This window comes from Topomyia yanbarensis, chromosome 2 (genome assembly GCF_030247195.1).
Source record: "Topomyia yanbarensis strain Yona2022 chromosome 2, ASM3024719v1, whole genome shotgun sequence".
Lineage (NCBI taxonomy): Eukaryota > Metazoa > Arthropoda > Insecta > Diptera > Culicidae > Topomyia > Topomyia yanbarensis.
The window spans coordinates 371,219,822-371,242,914 of record NC_080671.1 but is presented as its reverse complement, the minus strand read 5'-3'; the positions used below and the strand labels follow the sequence as shown (position 1 = coordinate 371,242,914).

At 37.9% G+C, this 23,093-nt stretch overlaps 1 protein-coding gene across 5 annotated transcripts in view; it reads right to left on the bottom strand.

Annotated features, from left to right (window-relative positions):
• LOC131684512 (maternal protein pumilio) overlaps positions 1-23,093 on the bottom strand; it is a 389,632-nt gene that overhangs the window by 20,137 nt on the left and 346,402 nt on the right. For all 5 annotated transcript variants that reach the window (XM_058967459.1, XM_058967462.1, XM_058967460.1 and 2 more), the window contains one exon: positions 7,799-8,006. In XM_058967459.1, coding sequence (XP_058823442.1) covers positions 7,799-8,006 — 208 coding nt within the window. The remainder of the gene's footprint in view (positions 1-7,798; positions 8,007-23,093) is intronic.

Genomic DNA, 23,093 nt, shown 5'->3' with positions numbered 1-23,093 from the left:
AACGGATTTTCCTAAAAAACCTATGTAATGAAAATACGTTGGAAATCACCCTCGCGTACAGGTTCGCATGCATGAATTACCATTGTATTCATGTTTGTACGCAACGCCCATATAGAGTTTGCCGGCCGACCGTAGCGCCCGCAAGTGGCAAGTTGCTACTTGCTGATGGCATTTCAAAATGACAGTTTTATTTCTTACACACTTTGAAAACTTTACTTGTATGTCAGTTCTCGTGTCTACTTTGGCTTTCTTTTTTAGTTCGACCTTCAAATAATAATTGGTGTACATGGAAATGGCCCACCTACTCCCTACTTAATTCATGTTTGACCGTCGTTCACGTCATGTAAAAGCCACAAATCTTTTACTGTATATTTAGGAAATCAGTTGACGCTAGGTGTTTGAAGGCGACGGAGGGGGCATCTATTCAGACGACTGTATATTAGAGTTCCAATGGCATGTATGGAAAACAGGTGATCATCGAATTTTATAACCGGCCGCACCTCAACAAAAAAAGTTTAGCTCAATCGGACGCGATTAAGGGGTGGGCGCAAAATGGCCAAAGCGCAAAAATTTCCACCTGTGCAAAACACAAAAGGACCCTTGGAATATTCAGAAATTGAATTCGATTTTTTATGCTAAATGGCTTAGGATGTAATAAAATGTCGAGATCTACTGCCCCCCCCCCCAAATTTAGTTTTAAGGTTTTTATGAAACATGGAAAATTCTGGATTTGAGTTGATACTGGGGCTTGAAAAGGCTGCTTTTAATTTATTTTCTATGACAAATGTCTTAGAACTGCATGAAGACATTTTTTCAACATTACACCAAATCTCGACGCTTCATGACATTGTTTTTTTATTGCGCTCAAATTTTGGAACTTTTTTCGTGGTACCAATACTTTTGAGGTGTGTCTGATTTGAGATTTTAGGAAGACGATAAATATTGGCACTCTACCATTGATCAACCCATTATTGCCCAACCAACTATTGAATACTTTACGCTGACGTCACAAATAACCTGAGTGTTCATTTTTGACAGTTCGCTTGTACTGTTTACATGGAGTTAGAAAAATTCTTTACAATTTTCTTCGAGCGAATCTAGTCGTCCACAAATTTTTCTAAATCCATGTAAACAGTACAAGCGAACTGTCAAGAAAAGTGAGGTTAACTGTGCCAGTAAAGAACCTAATATATAGTAGGTGCCAAGAATAGCTCCTATTACTCAAGCAATAACGCAGAACAGACATTATCAATGAGTTAATATTGTCCATATACTCTTGCAGAATACGTTAAGAGTGGTCAATCCGGCGTATATGTTTTGTTTTCATTCAATTTTCAATTCAATTAAAATCGGAATACTACAACTTGAGTTACAGCTATTCATAGACCGCTACCCATTGACCACTCGTAGGCAGTGCGTAGTGTTCGATACGCTAGACCGTTGACTCGCGGCTCCGACAGTAAAACGCGATTATCTCGGAGTTGTATTTATTGAAAAGTTCATTCGCGGCGATCACGATATCTCAAGAACCAATATATCGATCAATCTGAAATTTTCACTGTAGGTGGTGGTTTCTTCTTATATCAGCTACTTTGAGTACAAAAATAATTTTACATTTTTTTCCGATCCGATCCGATCCGAAAACTCAATTTATGATGCGCATGAAAAATAAGTTGGGCAATAATGGGTTAAGTGTACTCCTCAATTGACCTAAATGATCCTAAAATGAATGTTGAACAAGATTCGTCGTCAAAAATCCGAGCTTCCATTTAAAATCAAACATAATGAACTGGGTTCTACCGTACCCGATCCTCACTCGGATCAAAGATACTCCGCGAAGGATTCTAATATTACGCAAAACGCAGAGATATGCAGCTGTGCCAGATATCTCGAAAGTTCGCCTAGATAAGCTAAGGATTGTGATATTTTGTCAAAAGCATTACTGGCGACAAGACTTTCACGAAGAACTAACGCGTTTACATGCCAGCTCATAAAGTTGAGATCTATGGTGTAGTTATCGATTCGAACTTGGCATGCGTGGATGATCTACTGAATGACGGGATTGTCTGTTTCAATGACCCCTTGCTCCAGTGAGCGAAGATTTTGAGTGACAATCGCACCGAACCTTCAAACCAGTGTCGGATGACCTTTTGGCGAGACTGCTTTGCGTCTTCTTCTTCTTCGGTTGTTCATGCCGCGCATCATGTATGCAGTATGTATTACACTAATTACAAGCAAATGAGTCTTCGTAACAATATTTTTTTCTCTTTAGAAAGACCGCCAAATACACCAGCAAACAAAAGCTCTGCTACAAATCCGAAGCAAACAACACTCGGTCAATTCAGAAGAAACAGTTTTCATTACTTCCAGGAACACCAAAAATCATGTGAAATTTAATCAGAGATTCAATTTAATGCAGGATTGATTAGACCTAGGTTGGGAACCGGCAACTTTGTGATATTTCGGAACTCCTCCCGGCATCGAGGAGACTTAAATTTTCATGATATGGCATGAGGTTCTCGACGATACTTGATCTAGCTTACTCTACGATCTTTTCTCCAGCTTTAAAAAGGCGGCCTGTTTTACTGACCATGATCACATTTCCGTTTCCCTTGTTCTTATGAAACTGGGAAAAGGAGCGGAAAGAGTTTGCAAAATTTTTCGTTATTTTTGTTGAAATATGAAGTCTTTGTCTTTTTTGTTGTTTATTCTGGACTAACAGGACCGTAGCGTAGTCTTCTGACGCCTTTGGTAGAGTCTCATTTAACCCCCTAAAACACCGGGACGACTTTGTTACATATTTTTGGTTATATCCTTTGATACAATGAATCAATTTTCAATCAAAAAACTGTTATATTAAGGGGAATACTTGCACCATCAAATGAATATGGAGAAATAGGGCTACAAGTGGCCAATGCGAAGAGATTGCCAGAAATGTACTGTACAGCTCGTATTTTCAAAAGAAATCCATATCTGATTTTGATGTTTTTTTGCTTTAGCACACATTATCGCTTACCTTGCCGGATGTTAGGTTACCGGAAACTCCGGAGTCCGGTTCCGGAGGACCAGCTCAGATTTAGAGACAATTCCTATCGTGCGACACATCAAATAACATTTTCTCGACGAAATAAGACTGACGGAAGAGCAAGGAGGCCATTTTGGACACAGATGGCCATTTCAAAATTAGTTCCGAAACTCCGGTGCCCGGTTCTGGAGGACCAGTTCAGATTTAAAGCCCATTCTTATCATGCGGCATATCAAATCAAACTTTCTCGACAAGATAAGACTGTCGGAAAAGCAAAGAGGCCATTTTGGGCAGACATGGTCATTTCAACATTAGTTCCGGAACACCGAAGTCCGGTGCCGGAGGACCAGTTCAGATTTAGAGGTCATTTCTCTCATGCGACACATCAAATAACATTTTTTTGATGAAATAAGACTGACGGAAGAGCACGAGGGCCATTTTGGATACACATGGCCATTTCAACATCAGTTCCGGAACACCGGTGTCCGGTTCCGGAGGACCAGTTCAGATTTAGAGGCTATTCCTATCATGCGACACACACTTTCTCGACAAGATAAGACTGGCGGAAGAGCAAAGAGACCATTTTGGCCAGACATGGCCATTTCAACATTAGTTCCGGAACACAGGTGCCCGGTTCCGGAGGACCAGTTCAGATTTTAAGCCCATACCTATCATGCGACACATCAAATCACACTTTCTCGACAAGATAAGACTGACGGAAGAGCAAAGATACCATTTTGGACCCCATGGTCATTTCAAATTTAGTTCAGGAACAGCGGTGTCCGGTTCCGGAGGATCATCATGCGACATGTCAAGTCACTTTTTCTCGATTAAATCAGTCTGACGGATGGAAATCATCACATTTTCTCGACAAGATAAGACTGATGGAAGAGCAACGAGGCCATTTTGGACACACATGGCCATTATAATTTGCGGAACACCGGTGTCCGGTTTCGGAGAATCAGTTCAGATATTCATCATGCGACACGTCAAATCATACTTTATCGATGAAATAAGACTAATGGAAGAGTAAACATGTAATTTTGATAGAGGACATTCCCGTCATGTGGCATATCGAATCACACTTCCTCGACGAAATAATACTGATGGAAGAGCAAAGATGTCATTTTTGATACATATGGCCATTTCAATATTCATCCCGGAACTCTAGTGTCCGGTTCTGGAGAGCCAATTCCGATTTAGAGATCATTTCTATCATGCGGCACATCAAATCAAACCTCTTTGCTTTTCCCTCAATCTTATTTTGTAGAGAAAGTGTGATTTGACGTATCGCATGATAGAAATGACCTCTAAATCAGCACTGGTCCTCCGGCACCGGACAGCGGAGTTCCAAAACTAATGTTGAAATAGTCATATGTGTCCAAAATGGCCTCCTTGCTCTTCTGTCAAACTAATTTCGTCGAGGAAGAGTGGTTTGATATATTGCATGATGGCAATGACCTCAAAATTGAAATTGATTCTCCGGAACCGGACGCTAGAGTTCCGGAATGTTGAAATGGCCATATGTGTCCAAAATTATATCTTTGTTCTTCCGTCAGACTGATTTAATCCAGAAAGTGTGATTTGACATGTCGCATGATGGAAATCTGAACTGGTCCTCCGGAACCGGACATCGGCGTTCCGGAACTGATGTTGAAATTGCCATGTCTGCCCAAAATGGTCTCTTTGTTCTTCCGACAATCTTATCTTGTCGAGAAAGTGTGATTTGATATGTCGCGTGATAGGAATGGGCTTTAAATCTGAACTGGTCCTCCAGAACCGGGCACCGGAGATCCGGAACTAATTTTGAAATGGCCATGTGTGTCCAAAATGGTCTCCTTGCTCTTCCGTCAGCCATATTTCGTCGAGAAAATGTGATTTGATGTGTCGCACGATAGGAATGGTCTCTAAATCTGAACTGGTCCTCCGAAACCGAACTCCGGAGTTTCCGGTAACCTAACATCCGGCAAGGTAAGCGATAATGTGTGCTAAAGTAATTGGATCGTTCCTGTATGATTTCAAGAGAAAAAAATTGAAGTTTTCACCCGTTTTCATTCATAAACATCAAAATCAGATATGGATTTCTTTTGAAAATACGAGCTGAGCAGTACATTTCCGGCAATCTCTTCGGATTGGCCACTTGAACCCCTATTTCTTCATATTCATTTGATAGCGCAACTATTTCCCTAAATATAACAGTTTTTTTTATTTAAAATTGATTCACTGTATCCAAAGATATATGTCAACAGTTGTTACGGCATTTAATTAGCAAGGGACTGGAAGGTGAAGCATATTTTTCAATATTAGGAGCCATAGTACTCAATGGAGAGCAAGGAGTTGAAGGGAGAAAGTTTAGAAAAGCGTGGAAGGATCATATATGCAAGCTTAGAGCTCACCGGCGACTTAACCTTTTGTCTGCTACCGTAGGAGTCAAGATCTCTTGGCATTAAAAATGCGAATCACCTGAGTCTACGGCATGTCCGGACAAGCGTAAAGTAACTTGTTACTTCATGCTGTGTATATTTATTCTAATCAATCAGTAAACTGTTCCGACATAAGTAAATACAAAGTTTCTACAACACAAAATTATATTCTCAGTCGTATTTTGTGTCAAATCCTGCATCTTGGGCCTCAACTATCTTTTCAAAAATTAGGATTGATGAATATCAGATTTTTAAATTCAATATTTTTTTCCACTAATAAAGCGACATTTTTTTTATTCAACGGATTGCATTTCATCAGTATCTGACAGACCGACGTGGCTACCAGATGGACGCTACATCCGCGATCGGTTGTTTATCGCTTGCTTCAAGTAAATCCTGGCGAAAAAATACCTACCCACCACCCAATCGATGGTACTTATGGGAATGTCACTGAATCGGGGCATTCCGTTATGTAAGTACCACATTAATACCACAGACAAACAGACATAACACTCTAAAATACACCATCGCTCATATTGAAAACAGTTATTTTACAAACAAGTTGGTGTGCAGGAACGCCGCACTCAGTATGATGGCGCCACTACTCATCTTTAGAAGCTTGTATATAGTAGCCTGGTAAATAACTAAATTGGTTGAAGGTACGAGTCTATGTTATGAAAATATGAAAATCATTCGGTTTCACACGGAAAATCGTTTGGATTCCGGGATATCTTATCTATAAGATGAAAAATGCAAGTATGATTTCGAGCAGCGTATTGCATTGCATAGGGTTTCAAGTACCTAACTGTGTGCAAACAAAGATTTGAGAAGTTCCATTGTCTTAACCGACAGAATGTGAAAACACGGTTGAAACAATTAGTCTCGATCAGTGTGAGGCTTACATCTGGCAGCATTGAAACGATTTATTGCTTGATGTCATTTTTTACACTTTAATACGATGATTATTAGGCGAAGTGAATTTTACCGAAAATGAAAAGAATAAACAACGCTTTTTTATTAACTTGCTTGAATAAGGTTGGCTGAAAATTAGTTCTACATTTTATGTTTCGATTACTGTTGCTTTGTAAACAGTAAAGTGGGTTGTACTGATGATAGGTGTTGGAGAATTCCATAATCACTTCAATAACTACCATATTATGGGAGAAATCACGGCTTCCGACAATATCAGTCCTAATTTATCCGCAGTGAATAAAAACTACAATATCTTGCGTTAGTTTGAGCATTACACAAATAAGATTGAATAACACATGCAATATTGGCTTCAGACAGGAATGCAACGCGACAATGAGGAACTCCAGCGATGAGAACAATAATCACTTATTCATTGAATTAAATCGATTCGATATCATATTGTTGCTGCACCATGATCAGTTCCTCTATCTAGTTTATTTTGGAAAGTAGATGTGGTATACGTAACGTTCTCGTTATGATGGCTAACACACGTACCTGTAACTTTTTTCATTACGAATCTTCTATCTGTCAATGCCAACTAGCGCAGCGTCGCTTTCTTTGATGGGGTGAATACAACGTTGAGCAGGAATGACGATAGGTAGCGCTAGTGGCAATAAATTTTGAATAATGGTTCAAACAGTTATGTCTGTTTGTCTGTGTTAATACTTCCGTCCAAATATTCCAAGTAACGATACATTATTTCTACTGTCGTGGCCCTCAAGCCAAGTTCTCGCTTGGACTTGATCAATTGTTATTTCCAAACATTATTTCTCAAGTAGTCTATGTGGGAATGAGAGTCATCAGTTGGAAATCTACGAATTATACTGTGCTTGCGTAATGCAACGCATCAAATGATAATTGAGGTCCTAACGATCTCACAAAAATAAGTATCAATATCTTTGTGACTTCTCCTTTACAACCTGGCGTTGCCTTGCATTCTGCTATAAAATATTTGTATGTACTAGTCTACCATTTCTCAAATGTATTATCTGTTGTGCATACATTGAAGCTATATTTCGATGGGTAAAAATGTAACGGTGCACAAATATTTTCATCGGTATACAACCTATTTTTTTTGATTGATCTTGATTCGCATTCAATCACAAACAGCACTAAAGTAGATGTTAGAAAGACCCCTAGCTTGATACAATAATTACAGGACCAGAGAATTTAAACATGAAAATGATCTCTTACTTACAATTGCATCACTGTCATCGTTAAATAGCTATTAATATGTTAACCCCTCCCGCATCGGTATTTGGCAATCGAACTAGTCAACCAACTCTACTGATGCACTGCAACCAACACTTTCCATAACCTCTAATGCCTAGTAGTACTTAGTAATAGCAAAATTACAACAGTGTAAACAATGCGTTACCTCCAACGTTGGATCCGTTCTGTGCGGAGTACATGTTCTGCTGGGCCGTCTGCGGCTGCGGTGGATAGATGGCCGGCGGTGCCTGTGGAGCTCGCGGTCCACCCGGTGGAACCAGCACCGGCGGCGCTGGGCTGACCAATCGCATGGGCGTTCCGGTGCGGGGGCCCATCACCAGCGAACCGCTCTGATCGTAGAAAGCCGATATCACCTGTACAGATCGGCGGGCGGAACGGACGGATTTTGGGATGATTTTGAATTGTACATTTACGTGATTGATTTCATGTGTGTGTTTGTGTTGTTGTGATATTTGATATGAAGAGACGGGAAAAAGAGAAAGAAAATAATATACAAACAAACATTAGGGAATTATTGACATTATTTACAGTTCTTAACCTACAGCTTAGTAACTATAATGATCTCGGGCGTAGCGATAAACGCATGGTAGATGAGGATAAACTTATCAACTATCACATCAGTGAAGGTCATCCCTCAAGCTACACGGGAAACGATGAATTTAATGAACAACAAACCCAGCGAAAAAAAAAATTACGGTGGAACCAGTGAATTAGGAGCAATCAGCAAATGTGTTACATCCCTACTGCGGTGGAAGCTGCAATTATAACTGAACCTGAACCAGCAGCATTCAGTGTGTTGCTCACTGGGAGCAATCGTATCCCCATCGCCACCAGTATGTTAAGCCGCCGACCGTGTAAGTAATTGCGAGCTTCGGGTCATTACCGGGGGGAATAGAACATGTAATAATTCCTGTGCACCGCCAGCATCGAGCTCGCCAAGATTCTTTTGCCGACGATTCACCACCGACGATGTGTGTTTGTGTATGCTTTCGTCGTGGTATTTAATTAGGAGCAGTTGCAACCAACAGTTGGCACGCTTCGTCAAACTGCAGTCAGATGTGCAAATATGCTGACGGTGGTGGTACTATTTATTAATAATATTATCGCGTGCTTTCGATGCAACCGGCATTATTACGCGGTGGTGAAACTGATTGGCTTTCGGTTATGATAGTAAGTAGCTATATCTAGAAGTACACGCGACGGACAAAATGGGTGAATACGGAGAAAAAATAGTGCTGGCCCCGGCTGGTGCTCTAATGTTTTTGTTTAGCAATAAAATGGTGATTCTTTCATGGCTGTAAGGTTGTACTATGCAATTAACGAACAGGTGTTTAGTGAAGACGACAACCCCCCGGTGGAGGTTTGTTGTTTCAATGGAAGTGTGTAATTATGTTGCCATGCATGGACTGATTAGAAACAGGAATATGTACAATAGAAAATCGCAACCGTGTGCTTGCATAAGCTAGCGAATATTCGAAGTGCAATCGTCGTGAGCAAACAGAGCCTAATGCTTGAAGACCTTTAACAAGCATTTTAGGGATACATTCAGGAATATTAGACCTAGTTACGATGGATATGTTTCTAAGAAATAATTCGGAGAAATTTTGAATAAGCTATTCGATTGGAATTCTTGTTCACGAGCCTACAAGATGTAGTCTACATAAACAACGGTTGAAACTAAGCATATGATTATATATTGATCTATTGACTTTATACGCAGTAAATTTGCTACAGTTTTGATTCCAAATTCGCGCAAAATGAGGTCGAATGTTTTGTGCGGAGCTGAACTTTTTCGTCAAAAAAACGGTAATTGCGAAGACCTTGAAAATGACAAAGCCACGGTGCATAGAACGCAAGGCGACTTCGTCGAGAAAAAACGCATCGCTATACGACTTCCCATATGTGAGGTAATCCGGCGACGAATTGATTGAAATTTTACAATTTCCTTCAGAAAGTTGGCGTTTCACTGGAAATTGGTTTAATCCAGTAGCCAGTTGCTCTAGGCGTTCACAGTTCATAACGAATAAAAAAGTCTTCGAGTCACGTTAATAAAAAATAAGTAAGTTCACATTTATCGTGTGACTTTCGTGTTTAGTGTCCAACTAGTGCTAATTTAGTGTCTAACTAATGCTAATTAGATACATCGTCTAACTTGGCCCTAAGTTAGTGCGAGATTTGATTAGTGACTTTCCATTCCATGAGACATTTCTACTCTTTTTTGGCTATGACGCTTCTCGGGTGGACTCGACGTCCGACAAAATCGTCGATTCAGTCTCTAATATCAAACGAATATGATTAACGTTAAACGTTCGTCGGACGGTTTTTTCCTCCTGTTCGCAGAAGGATGGACCCACTTGTGAATTGTCAATCAAATGTCTCATGGAAAGGCTAATACAGATTGCTTTCTGAATCGATTGCATTTGAAACGTTACAATCGATAGAGATAGAATCGGTTGTTGAATTCTTGGCGATTTATGTGGAGTTCGTTGCATAAGTTTTTTTAAGACTTTTGACACTTAAAAATTCCATAGGTCTGATTTGAGCGACTTCATCAGTAGTCTTGGGAGATGTTGTACCTTCCATATGAGATTAAGCTTTTTAAAATCGAGTTAGCCTTTTCCGAGGAACCGATGGAACTTTTATTCTGGAATATTCCCAGCGCCCGGGACTTACAGAATTGTTGGGGGAACACGGCATTCAACCCACAATTGTTTGTATACTAAATTAGGTTCTTATCGTATTCGTGATAAACCTGCTTGCTTTTCTTTCTAGTAATTAGAATAATAATAAAGTACGCGTGCCAGGGGCGGATCCAGACAGGGAATCTTGGGGGTTCGAATCCCTTTCGAAATATTCAAGTTGTTGATAAATTTTAAAAAATAATTCCAGGTATTTTGAAAAACTTGAGGCTGCTATTTTATGGACTGATTTTTGTTTGGGTGAAAACACAGATATTTTCAAGATGCTCACAACTTTTGTACGTAATGAGCGTACCTTCGGACCCCCTATTTCATCAACCACCATTCTGCGGCTTGCGGCTGCGTACACGATTGCACACACCACAGCAAAGAAAATATATGATGCGCCAATCGACAGCTGTAACTATTCACATTAATTTTTTGGAGTTTCTCCAATGAAGATTTCATAGGTAAACCTAATTCCAATGTAATAAAAACTAAAAAAAAATGACGTCTGAATTGCCCCGTAGCGAGATCAGAATTACATTGTAAAAGGATGGAAAAACGTAGTTTTGCAAATCGTCGCCTAGCGCTGCCATGGAGCGGTGCAAGTAAATGTTTAAAGCTCCAAAATGTAACTGAGGTTTCAAACTTACAATTAGGATCTTTAACTGATAAATTCTTTCACATCTATCCACCTAAAAGGGCGATATTCTTAGGTAGGGCCGAATAGCCCCGGGTTCCCCTACCTAATAAACGAAAGTAGTAATATGATTTTTCGTAGATTTTCGCAATTATTTAAAGGACAGCGTTCCCAAAAAGCACCACAAAATCGGTATTTCATCAATTTAGAGTACAATTCATTTCAAATATAAATAATTCGCCTGACTATTCAGTCTACATAGGCACCCTACAAAAATCAGATTCAAATGATTAAAGTGCTAAAAGCTACTTTGATGACCGTTTAGAAGGATTCTAGCGGCCGCTCTTAAAACAGGACCCTCGCCAATTCGAACAAAACTTTGCAGTTGTGTTTTCTCTGACAATTACAACATTTTGACACAAGAGCAATTTTTAAAAAGGGCGTAGAATTTTTTACAAGCATTACTTTCAATAAAAAAAAGGTTCGATTGCCGTATTTTGTACAGCAAAACTACCCGAGAATAAGCTAAACGAAATGAATAGTTCGGTGCGAAAAAAATAAACGTCCTGAAAAAAAAACAAAAAAAAAATTGTTAAAAAATTTAATTAACAAATCGAACCCTTTTTTAGTTTTTTTGTTTGTGGTCAATAAAACCCTTAAAAGAAACGAAATATTTCAAATGTAATTGCATCATGGAGAAAACAATGAATGTATGGATCAACTATACATATAGTTCTCGACAAACATATGATTAGGGATCAAAAACAAAATGTCAAAATTCACTTTGGACGAATTCCCCGCTAAATCGTATTCAGAGTATGCAGCACCCTCTCAGATTTTGATGAAACTTTATGTACATGAAGACTTTGTCTCAAAAGGCCACTTTGCATACTTTGTTTTTCCAAAAATGATCTAGACTGTCTTTTAAAAAGAATCAAACTTTACCATTTTTTAACTAAGCCACCCGATCAGAAGGGCATAACTGATTTATAACACCTGCATAGTCTAAAAATGACAAATCCTACAAAAAATGATGTAGGAGTGATTTTCACAAAATTAGACGAATTTTTGAAAAATTTTTGCATCGACTCCTACACTGAAAAAAATCGATTTTAAAATTTTAAAGTCGATTTACAAAAAAAACATCTTTTATTTGGATGAAATTTTGTTCCAAGATAGGTAATTATGTTACCTACCCACCGTCAAAACTCAAGTTGGGCACTTGCAAGAAAAAAAAGTTATTTGAAAAGATCTTTTCCTTGTCCAAACTGATTTTTTTTCAGTGTATTTTGATCCAAAAATAAACCAATGAAAGTCATAATCATATCAGAATCCAATAAAACTCAGTTTGTGAGAAGATATTGTCTAATTTAGCAACTAAGTATATTTTGATTAATCAAGAATTCCATTGGAAAGTTGTATATAACCGACCCAGGTTATATACAAAGTTGAAACTCAAAAAATTGAATTTTTTTAAAGAATGTTCTGATAGTACATACTTTTGAAAATATCTGTGCAAAATTTCATCCAGATCGGAGCGCTAGATTTTAAATTACAGTCGCTTGCAGCGCGCTGGTTCTTCCACGAATGAAGTTAACACCAAACTTAAAACGCAATTATCTCGGAATGGAGTTTATTGAAAAGTACCGTTGCGGTGAACGTGATAACTCAAAAACTAGTCATTCGATTTTCAAAAACTTTTTTTATGGTTTGTATTTATTTTCTCGTGTACTTGAACGGTTCCTTTTTCATCAAATTTTTTTGATTATTTGCAATGAATTTTTGTTTAAAATTTTGAACACCACAAAACTTAATTTTTTGGTCAACTTGTTTTTTATGCAAGAAATTTTTTTATTGGGAAACCGATCCGTTTAAGTACACCACATAACATTTCTCTTCAATATTCTTTTTAGTTTTTGGATTTCAGTCGAGCGGTTCGGCTTGGAGAGCGTTCACCGCAAACCTCTGCCAAAAACACGCTTCGGGAGATGGACCATAACTCCAATAACCTTGAATTTTTTTTAATTCAACTTGTTTTTTCTATCTTTGATAAGGCTAAGCCCGTTAACGTACAAATGTTTGAGCCCTTCGCGACCATCCACGGCACCTACAGGCGATCTCAGAAAAAATGATAATCTCGGTGATCAGGTGAACGTCTCAGCGCTCATAAATTTTCAAACGGTCCCAAGCGCGAACCTAACAACTCCCGCGCCGCGCTTTCTATCTTTGGTATCAACAGACTAGGTCCATGCCATCAATTAAACCAATTAAAAATTGAAAGCTCTCATATCCACTAGACAACACGTTCTATGGCGACATGACCGGGAACTTCAGTGGTATGGGGTAACCCACTCCTTGTCAGAATGTGAATACACCGTAAACTAAATATCAGAATGACGGCCCGCGTGACCATCCAAGAACGCACGCGAATATGTGAATGGCCACACGGTTACAAAATCGAGCTTTGAACACGCGAGCACACGCGACAAACACGTTAACATACGAACGCTTAAGCTTTTCGCGATCGAACACGCACTCACGATCGCGCAAACTTGATAACACCCCGGTAATAAAATAAATGTTTGAGCACTTACGAAGTTTCAAACGTGGTCTCAAGCGCAGACCTACAAACGTCCGTGTTCGCGCGATCATAAATCGATCACGCCCGGAAATTATTTCCTTCCGTCCTAGCAGTTTAGGTCCATACATTCAGTTGGACCAAGTAAAAAATCGAGCTCATATCCACTAGATAACATGTTCCATGGCGACATGACCGGAAACTCTAGTGATATGGAAGACCTTACTTTCTTCTAGAATCTAAACCGTACACCGAAAATTAAGTACCAGATTCACAGTTCACACACGCAAATATGCGAAAAGTACACGGTTATAAAATCGAATTTCTACACGCGAAGTTACAAACACGTTAGCACGCGCAACATACAAACGCACACGCGATTGAACACGTTAACGTACAAATGCTCGAGCCCTTCGCGATGATACACGTAATCGCTAAATCTCTACGCCCGCACATATCTGAACCGTATCAAGAATATCACATTCAGAATCACGGCCCTCTGCATTTAGCCTTAAGCAGTGTTTTTAATGGGCGACGTTGCCGTCCACAATTGTAGTGTGTGATTCTGACGGGGAGCCCTTCCGAGAACCAGTAGGACAACTCTCGAAAAAAATTTTTTTATCGGTGTATATTTTTTCGTGCAGAAGTATTCAGTCCCTCTTACTCTTTTTCAGATAGTTTGCTGAATAAAATAGAGTAATCGAACAAGTTTTTGTTGGAAAATGTTGTATGCGAAAACATTTGTAAAAAAATTCTCTTGTGGTAAAATAATCTCATTGATTGTGGAAAATGGTTTGTCCTCTATAGTAGAGAATGGCCCCGGGCTCCGGGTAAGTTTCATCAGAATCGAAGATGTTCGGTCACGATTTTAGAGATTTTCGGACGGATCTCTGTGGAATTCCTCTTTATCACTTTTCTTAGCAATCGGGAGAGTATAGCATTGTAGTATATTATACAGAATGTTTCCATTTTGTAAAAAATAAATAAACAACATCCCGTCACAAATAAAAATACTTAATTATGTCTAAAGGGATACTTTTTTGGGTACTGTGAACTTTCCAAATTGTTTTTTTCCTGCAAGTACTGTAACACTCGAGCAACGCTCTGTTCGTGTTGACTTCAACAGCTTTCTGTCGAGGCTTATCATCAAAACGCCCGAGATTGTGCAATTAATTACTAAAAATTACAGCAGCTAAACATGATGTAGATTTTTGTTCATATTTCAGGCTGCATTGGATATATTGTTGTAAATCTCTTTCGATGAAAGTTTATTATTCCTGAATTCCGGTTGGCTTCCCGAAATGTTCATAATTTTCAGAAAAGCTAGCATCCATCTGTGTTATTAAATGCCATATTCAACCAATTAAATTATTGCTCATCCTTATTTTTAGATCGGAAACGGTACAAAATAACGACAAACAACGGATATTTTCACTATTACGTTAAGACACTGATCTACGATTTCGACAACGTGTTATTTCATTAAAATTTGTAACACCTGTATGTTAACGCGTGCCGCTTGTGACACAGAAGACTAGCATTGGTCTAGTTTAGTGGACGAGCACTCCGCTCCACTTAGAGGTGCACATGTGCATTCTCCTCGAAAAGAAAACCATCTTGAATCGACAAACAGTAACAAGCTGCAAGTATATGCGTGTGTTACGAATAGCGAATCTGAGTCAGTTTCACGTATAGTAGGTACATTGACCGTGTGTTTTCAACCAAGATACAAGCTGTGACCCGTTGCCAACATTTATGTTTTTCGTGCGCTGTACTCAACGAGAGAAAGCCACATTAACAATCTTAATGGTTGCTGTAATTTCATCTTTGTTATTATTTTCTTTTGTGTAGATACTGCGTCCCGCGATTGAAGTTGATCTTTGCGAATTTAAGAAACTGTCTTTTATAAACTACTTTTTTCAATTGTTTGGAAAACGTAAACTTCGTTGCAACGCTCGAACCCATTACTACCTGTCGGCCAACCAACACACCGAACTACCAACGCTATTTGAGGGGAAAAAATGACAGCCGGCGTATGATAGTCGTGTGCCTTTCCACGGCAACTGACGGCGAAAGGTTATGACCGTGACAGTGCAACTCTTGGCGTGTTTCTTCTCACCCCTGCCCGGTCGGTGGTTCTGGTTGCTGATGCAGTTGATGCGTGCACAACGCGACCGCCCTGCATGCTTCAGATGAACACAATAAAGGAAGCAGTGACCGAACACCTCTAGTGTACTGTCTGTTTACCGAGCATGCCAGAATGGGGAATATGAACGTGATATGTTCGAGTTTACTTGTCCTTGCAATAGGGAACGGGGGAACTTTGGTTCAGTAGCCCGTATCTGTGGTAGTTGCTAATTGAATGCAGTCGGTCTGAGAGTACTACATGGAGAACGATTTCGTGCAGGAAATGCTCTTTGGATTTGGGTGGACAGAAATCAGCTGGTTGGTGTAGCGTAGACAACATGTCTGTCTAATGGGTGCTACAAGAAGGAACAATTAACAGCGATCTCAATAATATATGTAATAGAATTAGCATGGAGAGAGTGAGGCGGAGGATCGTGCCAATGATGTATTTTAGTGTGTTTAGGAAACGCGTGCGTGATTTCTATCACCATGGTAGTATGCATGTAGCAAAATTTCAATAAGTTAAGATCTACGCTCTAACAACAAGAGAGGATGATGTGAAAGATTAGACGAAACATGCATAAACCGTTGCTGTAAAATCTGTAATGCTAATATTAAAGGGAAAGAAAAGCTTTAGCAATGATTTCTTGGAAATCATAGTCCTCTATCACCAACGATAACGGTTCCCGGCGAAACCATCTAATAAGATAGAGCTACCAATCCGATCGTATCTTTCTATACATGGTCTTTACTGGTAAGATATTGAAGGCGACTGTTCGGCATAAACAAGTCGATGAGTAGGAGCAAATGGAATTAACTTCCCGTGTTCGAGAAAACGTCAGGATTCAAATTCATGAGCAGCATATGTACGAACATATCAACATATATCGTCGATGTTGTGCTATCTTATGACAAACGCCATTTTGGGGTAAACTGAGTTAAATATGCCATATTGTTTGTCTAAAAAATCTCTACAAAATGGCGTTTTCGGAATTTCGGCATCCTACTTGGTTACTGAGATATAGCGAGAAACGTGCTTGAGAAATTCTGTGATATTTGCTTAAAATGACTGTGTCTGGGCATTGGCATGAGTTATCTTGATGGATTAGATGCTTTTCTATGTAAACATGTCTGAGAAACACAATGGCAAAATCATTTTCAAAATAAAAATACACGAAATGTGAGAAAAAAGCAATTTTAGTTTTAAACTGGAAATATAGCATATTTGGCAACACTGTATCCAAAAATCATTTTTTTTTTTTCTAGTTTCACTGACTCATTTCCTTTAAAATGCATCTCACCGATTGTTTATAGACAAAATAAAGCCAAAGATATAAATAAAAGTTAATAATTGATGATTTTTTTCTATGGAAAATTTTCCAAGCACGATTATGACACGCCATACAAATCTTGTCATCAATACACACACACCTATGACACGTATGAGTGCGACTTTTGTTTACATGTTTGGTAAAAACTCGTAATATAGTCAACCGATCTTCATAATATTTGAGAGATTAATACAGAATAGACAGAAGCATCAATTGTATTCTCTGAATTGTTTCTACTATTTACCAATTGCAAGATATTCAATCTCAAACTTTAAAAATCGTTTTTCTCGAAATGTGCAAAATGGCGCTTGTCATAAGATAGCACAACAGCGACGATATATCACCCAATTTGTAGATTATTTTCTCTCTCTCAATAATTAAATTTTGGCACCGGTAATAACGGTATTGAAAAGCAGGAGAATACCAACCCATATATTGGCACCAAAATACCGATACTGAATAAAAATAAGTAGCGGTTTTTTGAAACCATGCAAAATTTTAGATAAATCTATATAGAAAACTTGAGAATCAAAATGCCTCCAGAAATTCTTCCGGTAATTAAGGGATTCAAATGATATACTCAACAGTAGAATTACGCAGTACAGGTAAACACAAAAGGCGACAGAGCAGTTGTTGTTATTTGTCTCATATTGTCCAATCCACATTGGACACTCAGAAGTGAAATGCACTTTGTATGAGGTATATTATGAGTGCCAATTTGGAAGAATAACGAACTCACGTTCGAAAAATTTAATGATTGCTTCGCCTTTGAGAAACTGCGATCAGAGAGAGAACTGCTTGTTCAGTGATATGTGCTGCCAGACTTTCTATACATGCCTTTATAGAGTGTAGTTGAAAACTCGTGCGTTACAAACAGGAAACTAACTTTACCCTACAGTTTTACTTTTTGGTGGGGACATATTTGACTCCTAATGGAACATGTCAATGTTAAGGCCCATTTCAAAATGTCGATCTGTTATGTGGTATTAATACGGTATGTATAACTTCCGTGGCACTGAACGGAATAAAAATTTAAAACACATAGATCTCTTGAAATGCTCAACAACAAAAAATATTTCCCCTATATATGGACGTATGTCTGTTCTATCTAAAAATATAACCAAAAATAGAATTGAAAGAAGTATCTGTTAAAAAAGTTATTTTGTGTAGTCCTAACAAAAAATATCTAATTAGAATAGTTCAAAAAAGCTCTGCTAAGTTCTATACACACTACACAGTGTTTCTAAATCGTCTAATACTCGATTAGCAATAGCTACAAATAAAAAATGCAAAAACAATCTTAAGAAACGACCAAGCAAGTTCGGCAGTGAGACAAACATTCAGAAGAAAGCCAGAGCTTCCTGTCCGCGCTATTGCTAGGAAAATATAAATATCAAATGTGTTTGTGCATAATTCGAAGCATCATTGAGGAATGAAATCATTCAAGGTAATGACGATAATGAATATGACAGCTAAACACTTGTTCGAAAAAAAACTCTTGGATGCTTGATTAAATTTTCCAGCGTGGTAATGGATGACAAAACTTAGGACTTAGAAGACTTCAACCATCTTTGTGACAAGTTTTTCTACAGAGCTATGCAACGAAATGAGATAGCAAAGTAATTATGAACGATAAAAAAGCACAAGTTTCCCAAAAATATTTGATTTGGCAGGTCATCCGCAACAGTGGATAAACCAGTATAACTTTGTACCAATGGGAAGGTACCACGAATATAGTCCAGGAAGATTGTTTACAGAAATGATTTTAGTGCAATCATAATGTACTCTTTCTGTTCTGGCCAGATTTGGCCTCTTCTCACTACGTCTGTGACGTTTTGTATGTTTAGAACCAAATAATGTCTATAATGCACCGAAAGAGCCAAATTCACCAAACAGCTACGTCCTATCATGCGAAATGGCGCTCGTGATAAGAGAGCAGTCTAAATACCAACAAACAATAACAAATTTTTTTGGAACGATGCGGCTAAATTGGCTATCCCTGATTTTCAAGGTTCGGATTGACTTCCATTATTCCATGTGTGTCGACCAGAGTCGGAAAATGTTTTTTCCATTTGCCAAAATCAGGCGAAAATGACGAAAGAACGAAGCTTCTTTCCATACCACTAGCACTTTGCGAAATCGAAAATGAGACAACAGGCTAGGACAAAGCAAGCATGTAGCAAAGCGTTTTCATTATTCGCTCCACACGCTCGTTTTCGCTTTGAGATTCAGAATGGGAAAATGTACTTTTGCATATAAAATATTTAAAATAATCCATAAAGAATTGTAAAACGATCCATAAAAAAGTTGTCAATGTTCCACAAAACAAAACTGAAAATCCATAAAACTGTGTGAATTATCCATAAAAAAGGGTGATTTGATCCATAGATTATGTAAAATTGAACCATAAAATGGTCTCAAAAGAGCACTAAAATAGTAATAAAAGAGCAATTAAAATGAACCAATGCCCCACATAAATATTGGAAATGTTCCATAAAATGATACATTTTGCGCCATAAATTAACTGACATTGATCCATAGAATATTAACAATGTACATTAAAACACGTCGATATGTTCCATAATATCGACAAAAATGTTCCACGGTATTACAAAATGGAGCAATAAAATGTCAGAAAAAGTTCCATAAATTTGATGAAAATGTTTGCTAAATAATTTTTCTTGGTCCATAGAAGATGTAAAAATGAACATTAGAAATGATTCATATATCGAACGAAATTATGGTACATGGATATTTACAAAACTATCCATAAGCAAAGAAAATGTAAAACGACCCATTAATATGTGCTTATGCATTAGAAAAAATAAATTTAATGAATTCATGCGAAATTTTATGGTAAACTTAAAAAATAAGTTGTGCTTAATAATTCTCATAACAGTGACAGTGTTTTAACAAGTGAGCTTATACTGGGAGCTAGTGTGATGCGGCTTGGCCGCATATTCGAGGCCAAGGATCCGAAGCGGCGCAAAGCCGCTGAGGATCCGTTTGACGATGCATTGATTAACCCGTAGCTGGAATTGCAGGCAAACCTGTGGTCCTCTCGTTTGCCCGGTTTACTTAAACATAGGGGCTATAGCTAGTTAAAAGCCGACTGAGCGGCAGCGAAGTCGGACAGTGCACAAGAAAGCGATGTGGCGTAGCCACATTAGTCAGTGTTCGTGTATAAAGTGTCCGTTTTCGCTACAGATAGTTATTCAGATAGTATTTGCGACTCATGCTAGCCTGTATAGGTGGTCTAATAACACTCAGCGCTCTAAGGGACCATTCATAAATTACGTAACGCTTTTAGGGGGGGAGGGGGTACGACAAGTTGTGACAAGTTGTGACATAGGGGGGAGGGGGTGTTAACTAGATCGTTACGTAACATGTTTTCATCGAAGAAAAAATATTTTTTCTTGGAATTTGTTACGTAACAGGGGAGGGGGGGATGGAAAAATTTGTGACAATTTGTTACATAGGGGGAGGGGGGGGTCAATTTTGGGCAATTTTTGCGTTACGTAATTTATGAATGGTCCCTAATATCATAAATACCCTGACGTTTAAAGAGTTGCCATAATGATTTCAGGTTAGCTAAGGTCAGTTAGCTGACTAGTTGGGTACGGAAGCTGAAGTTTAACTATAATGTATGCATTGTTTGTTGTAGTTTGACATTACAACCAAATGTAATAAACTTTATTATTAGTTCGAATAGCAATTTCGCATGAATTCATTAAATTTAATTTTTCTGGTGCATAAGCGCATATTAATGGATCGTTTAGCATTTTATTTTCTTATGGATCGTTTTGTAAATATCCATGAACCATAATTTAACGTTCGATATATGAATCATTTCTAATGTTCATTTTTACATCTTCTATGGACCAAGAAAAATTATTTAGCAAACATTTTCATCAAATTTATGGAACTTTTTCTGACATTTTATTGCTCCATTTTGTAATACCGTGGAACACTTTTGTCGATATTATGGAACATATCGACGTGTTTTAATGTACATTGTTAATATTCTATGGATCAATGTCAGTTAATTTATGGCGCAAAATGTATCATTTTATGGAACATTTCCAATATTTTTATGGAGCATTGTTTCATTTTAATTGCTCTTTTATTACTATTTTAGTGCTCTTTTGAGACGATTTTATGGTTCAATTTTACAAAATCTATGGATCAAATCACCCTTTTTTATGGATCATTCACACTTTTTTATGGATTTTCAGTTTTGTTTTATGGAACATGGACAACTTTTTTATGGATCGTTTTTCAATTTTTTATCGATCATTTTTGTTGTTTTAGCGGCGCAAACTTAGGGCTGCCATTCAGAATGATATTGGTACATTCGATATTGAACTTACTGCTGGGGAAACGAACATACACTAGCAATGATATTTATTTGTCGATGCTCGATTCTGTAGATTTGCGAGCTAATGATGGTATTGTAAGACGGAAGCCTGATCGGTGTGCATATTTCTCATTTTAACTATGTTCTAGTTGCATTATTAGATGGACATTGCATTAATTTCATTTAATGAATGAGATTCTCATAGGAAAACGAAAGTCGCTGCTGCTGCTACTCGTTTTCATAGAATCGAGAGAGGAGGGGACATCGCCTTTATTGTTTTATTTTTTCATGCAGTTAGCGACGAATGAGGCAGGGAAAGGACGAAAATGAATTCTCTGAATTTCGTCGTTCATTGAATAGGTATGAGAATTTTAAGCTCTGGTGTCGACATCATTAGTTTGTTGCTCCGCGTCTGGGTTCGGTATCGGTTGGTCTTTATCTATAGAAGAACGTACATCGATTTGGAACAAAATATTTTAAAATTGGTATCTTCACGAATTGCATCCACCGCGGCACGAAAAGCGTACAAAAACGCAGAATTAAAGAGCCGCATTAAAAAACAAATTTCCTGTTAAAATGTAAGATACCATTCCAAAGTAAATGAGACATTAAACATGCTTTATTGATCAGAATATTTGTAACGCATAAACAATCTGACCAACAAATGATTTTGAACGTTCAAAGCTCCTAAGCTACCGTTGAACTATGATATCAAAATATATAGATATAGAGCACATGATTATCACATTAACAATCTTTTTAATCTATGTTAATTTCACAATCAAAATTCATCTCTTAGGTATTAGGGGCAGCCATTACACTGGTCGGGAAACAGTGGTGTTTTAAACAATGTCGTTGAAAACTATTTGTTGATTTTGATAGTACTAAATGATTTTTAGAAGCAATTGCGCAAGGCTTTCTTGATATGCATTCTGTCTTCAGCACTGATTCCTGATCTGGCGTACTAGTAGCTAGATGTGAGCAATAACAAGGACTTAGTAATTATTGGTCGGGTTTGTCACTTAGTCGTCACTCGAAACGCCTCTAAGGACAGGAAGAAGTTCTTACTAATTTTAAATCAGTATCAGTTTCTTTAGTATCGGCGAACAGACGTCAATACTTAACATCAACCACTACGGTGCAGTTGCACGTAGCAGGAATATGACATATTGATCTTTGTCTTCGCAAAATGTACAAGTAATCAAAACCTTAAATCTGTTGCTTAGTGTGCTTTCACTACTCTTATCTGGCGAGTTAGAGCAGACTGGACCACCGATTTTAAAGATTGACTTATTTCACGATACAGGATTCATTGTAATCAATGAAGTGCAAAACTACCAGCTATAGTAGATACTTTGAGGCAAATGTCTAGACAATTATCAGAGAATTAGACAATTTGTGTACTAAACCAATCTACTGATTTTTCGCAAAAGAGATTAATTATGTCCAAAACTGATAAAACATACAATACTCCTTTCAATTAGAGCAATTTCAAGAACATTTGCATTTTTTTGTTACAAATATAGGTACTGATGAGAAAAATCTGAAATTATATAGTAACCAACTAATCAGCAATTTACTAAACGCTTAATTATTATATGAAAACTTTTATTTTACATCCGTAAATTTAATTCATAGTTCATGTTACAGTTTCTGAAATACCACATTTTATAATCATTTGTAATTGAGTCTGAAATCAATAGTATAAACATTCTGTTACAACAGC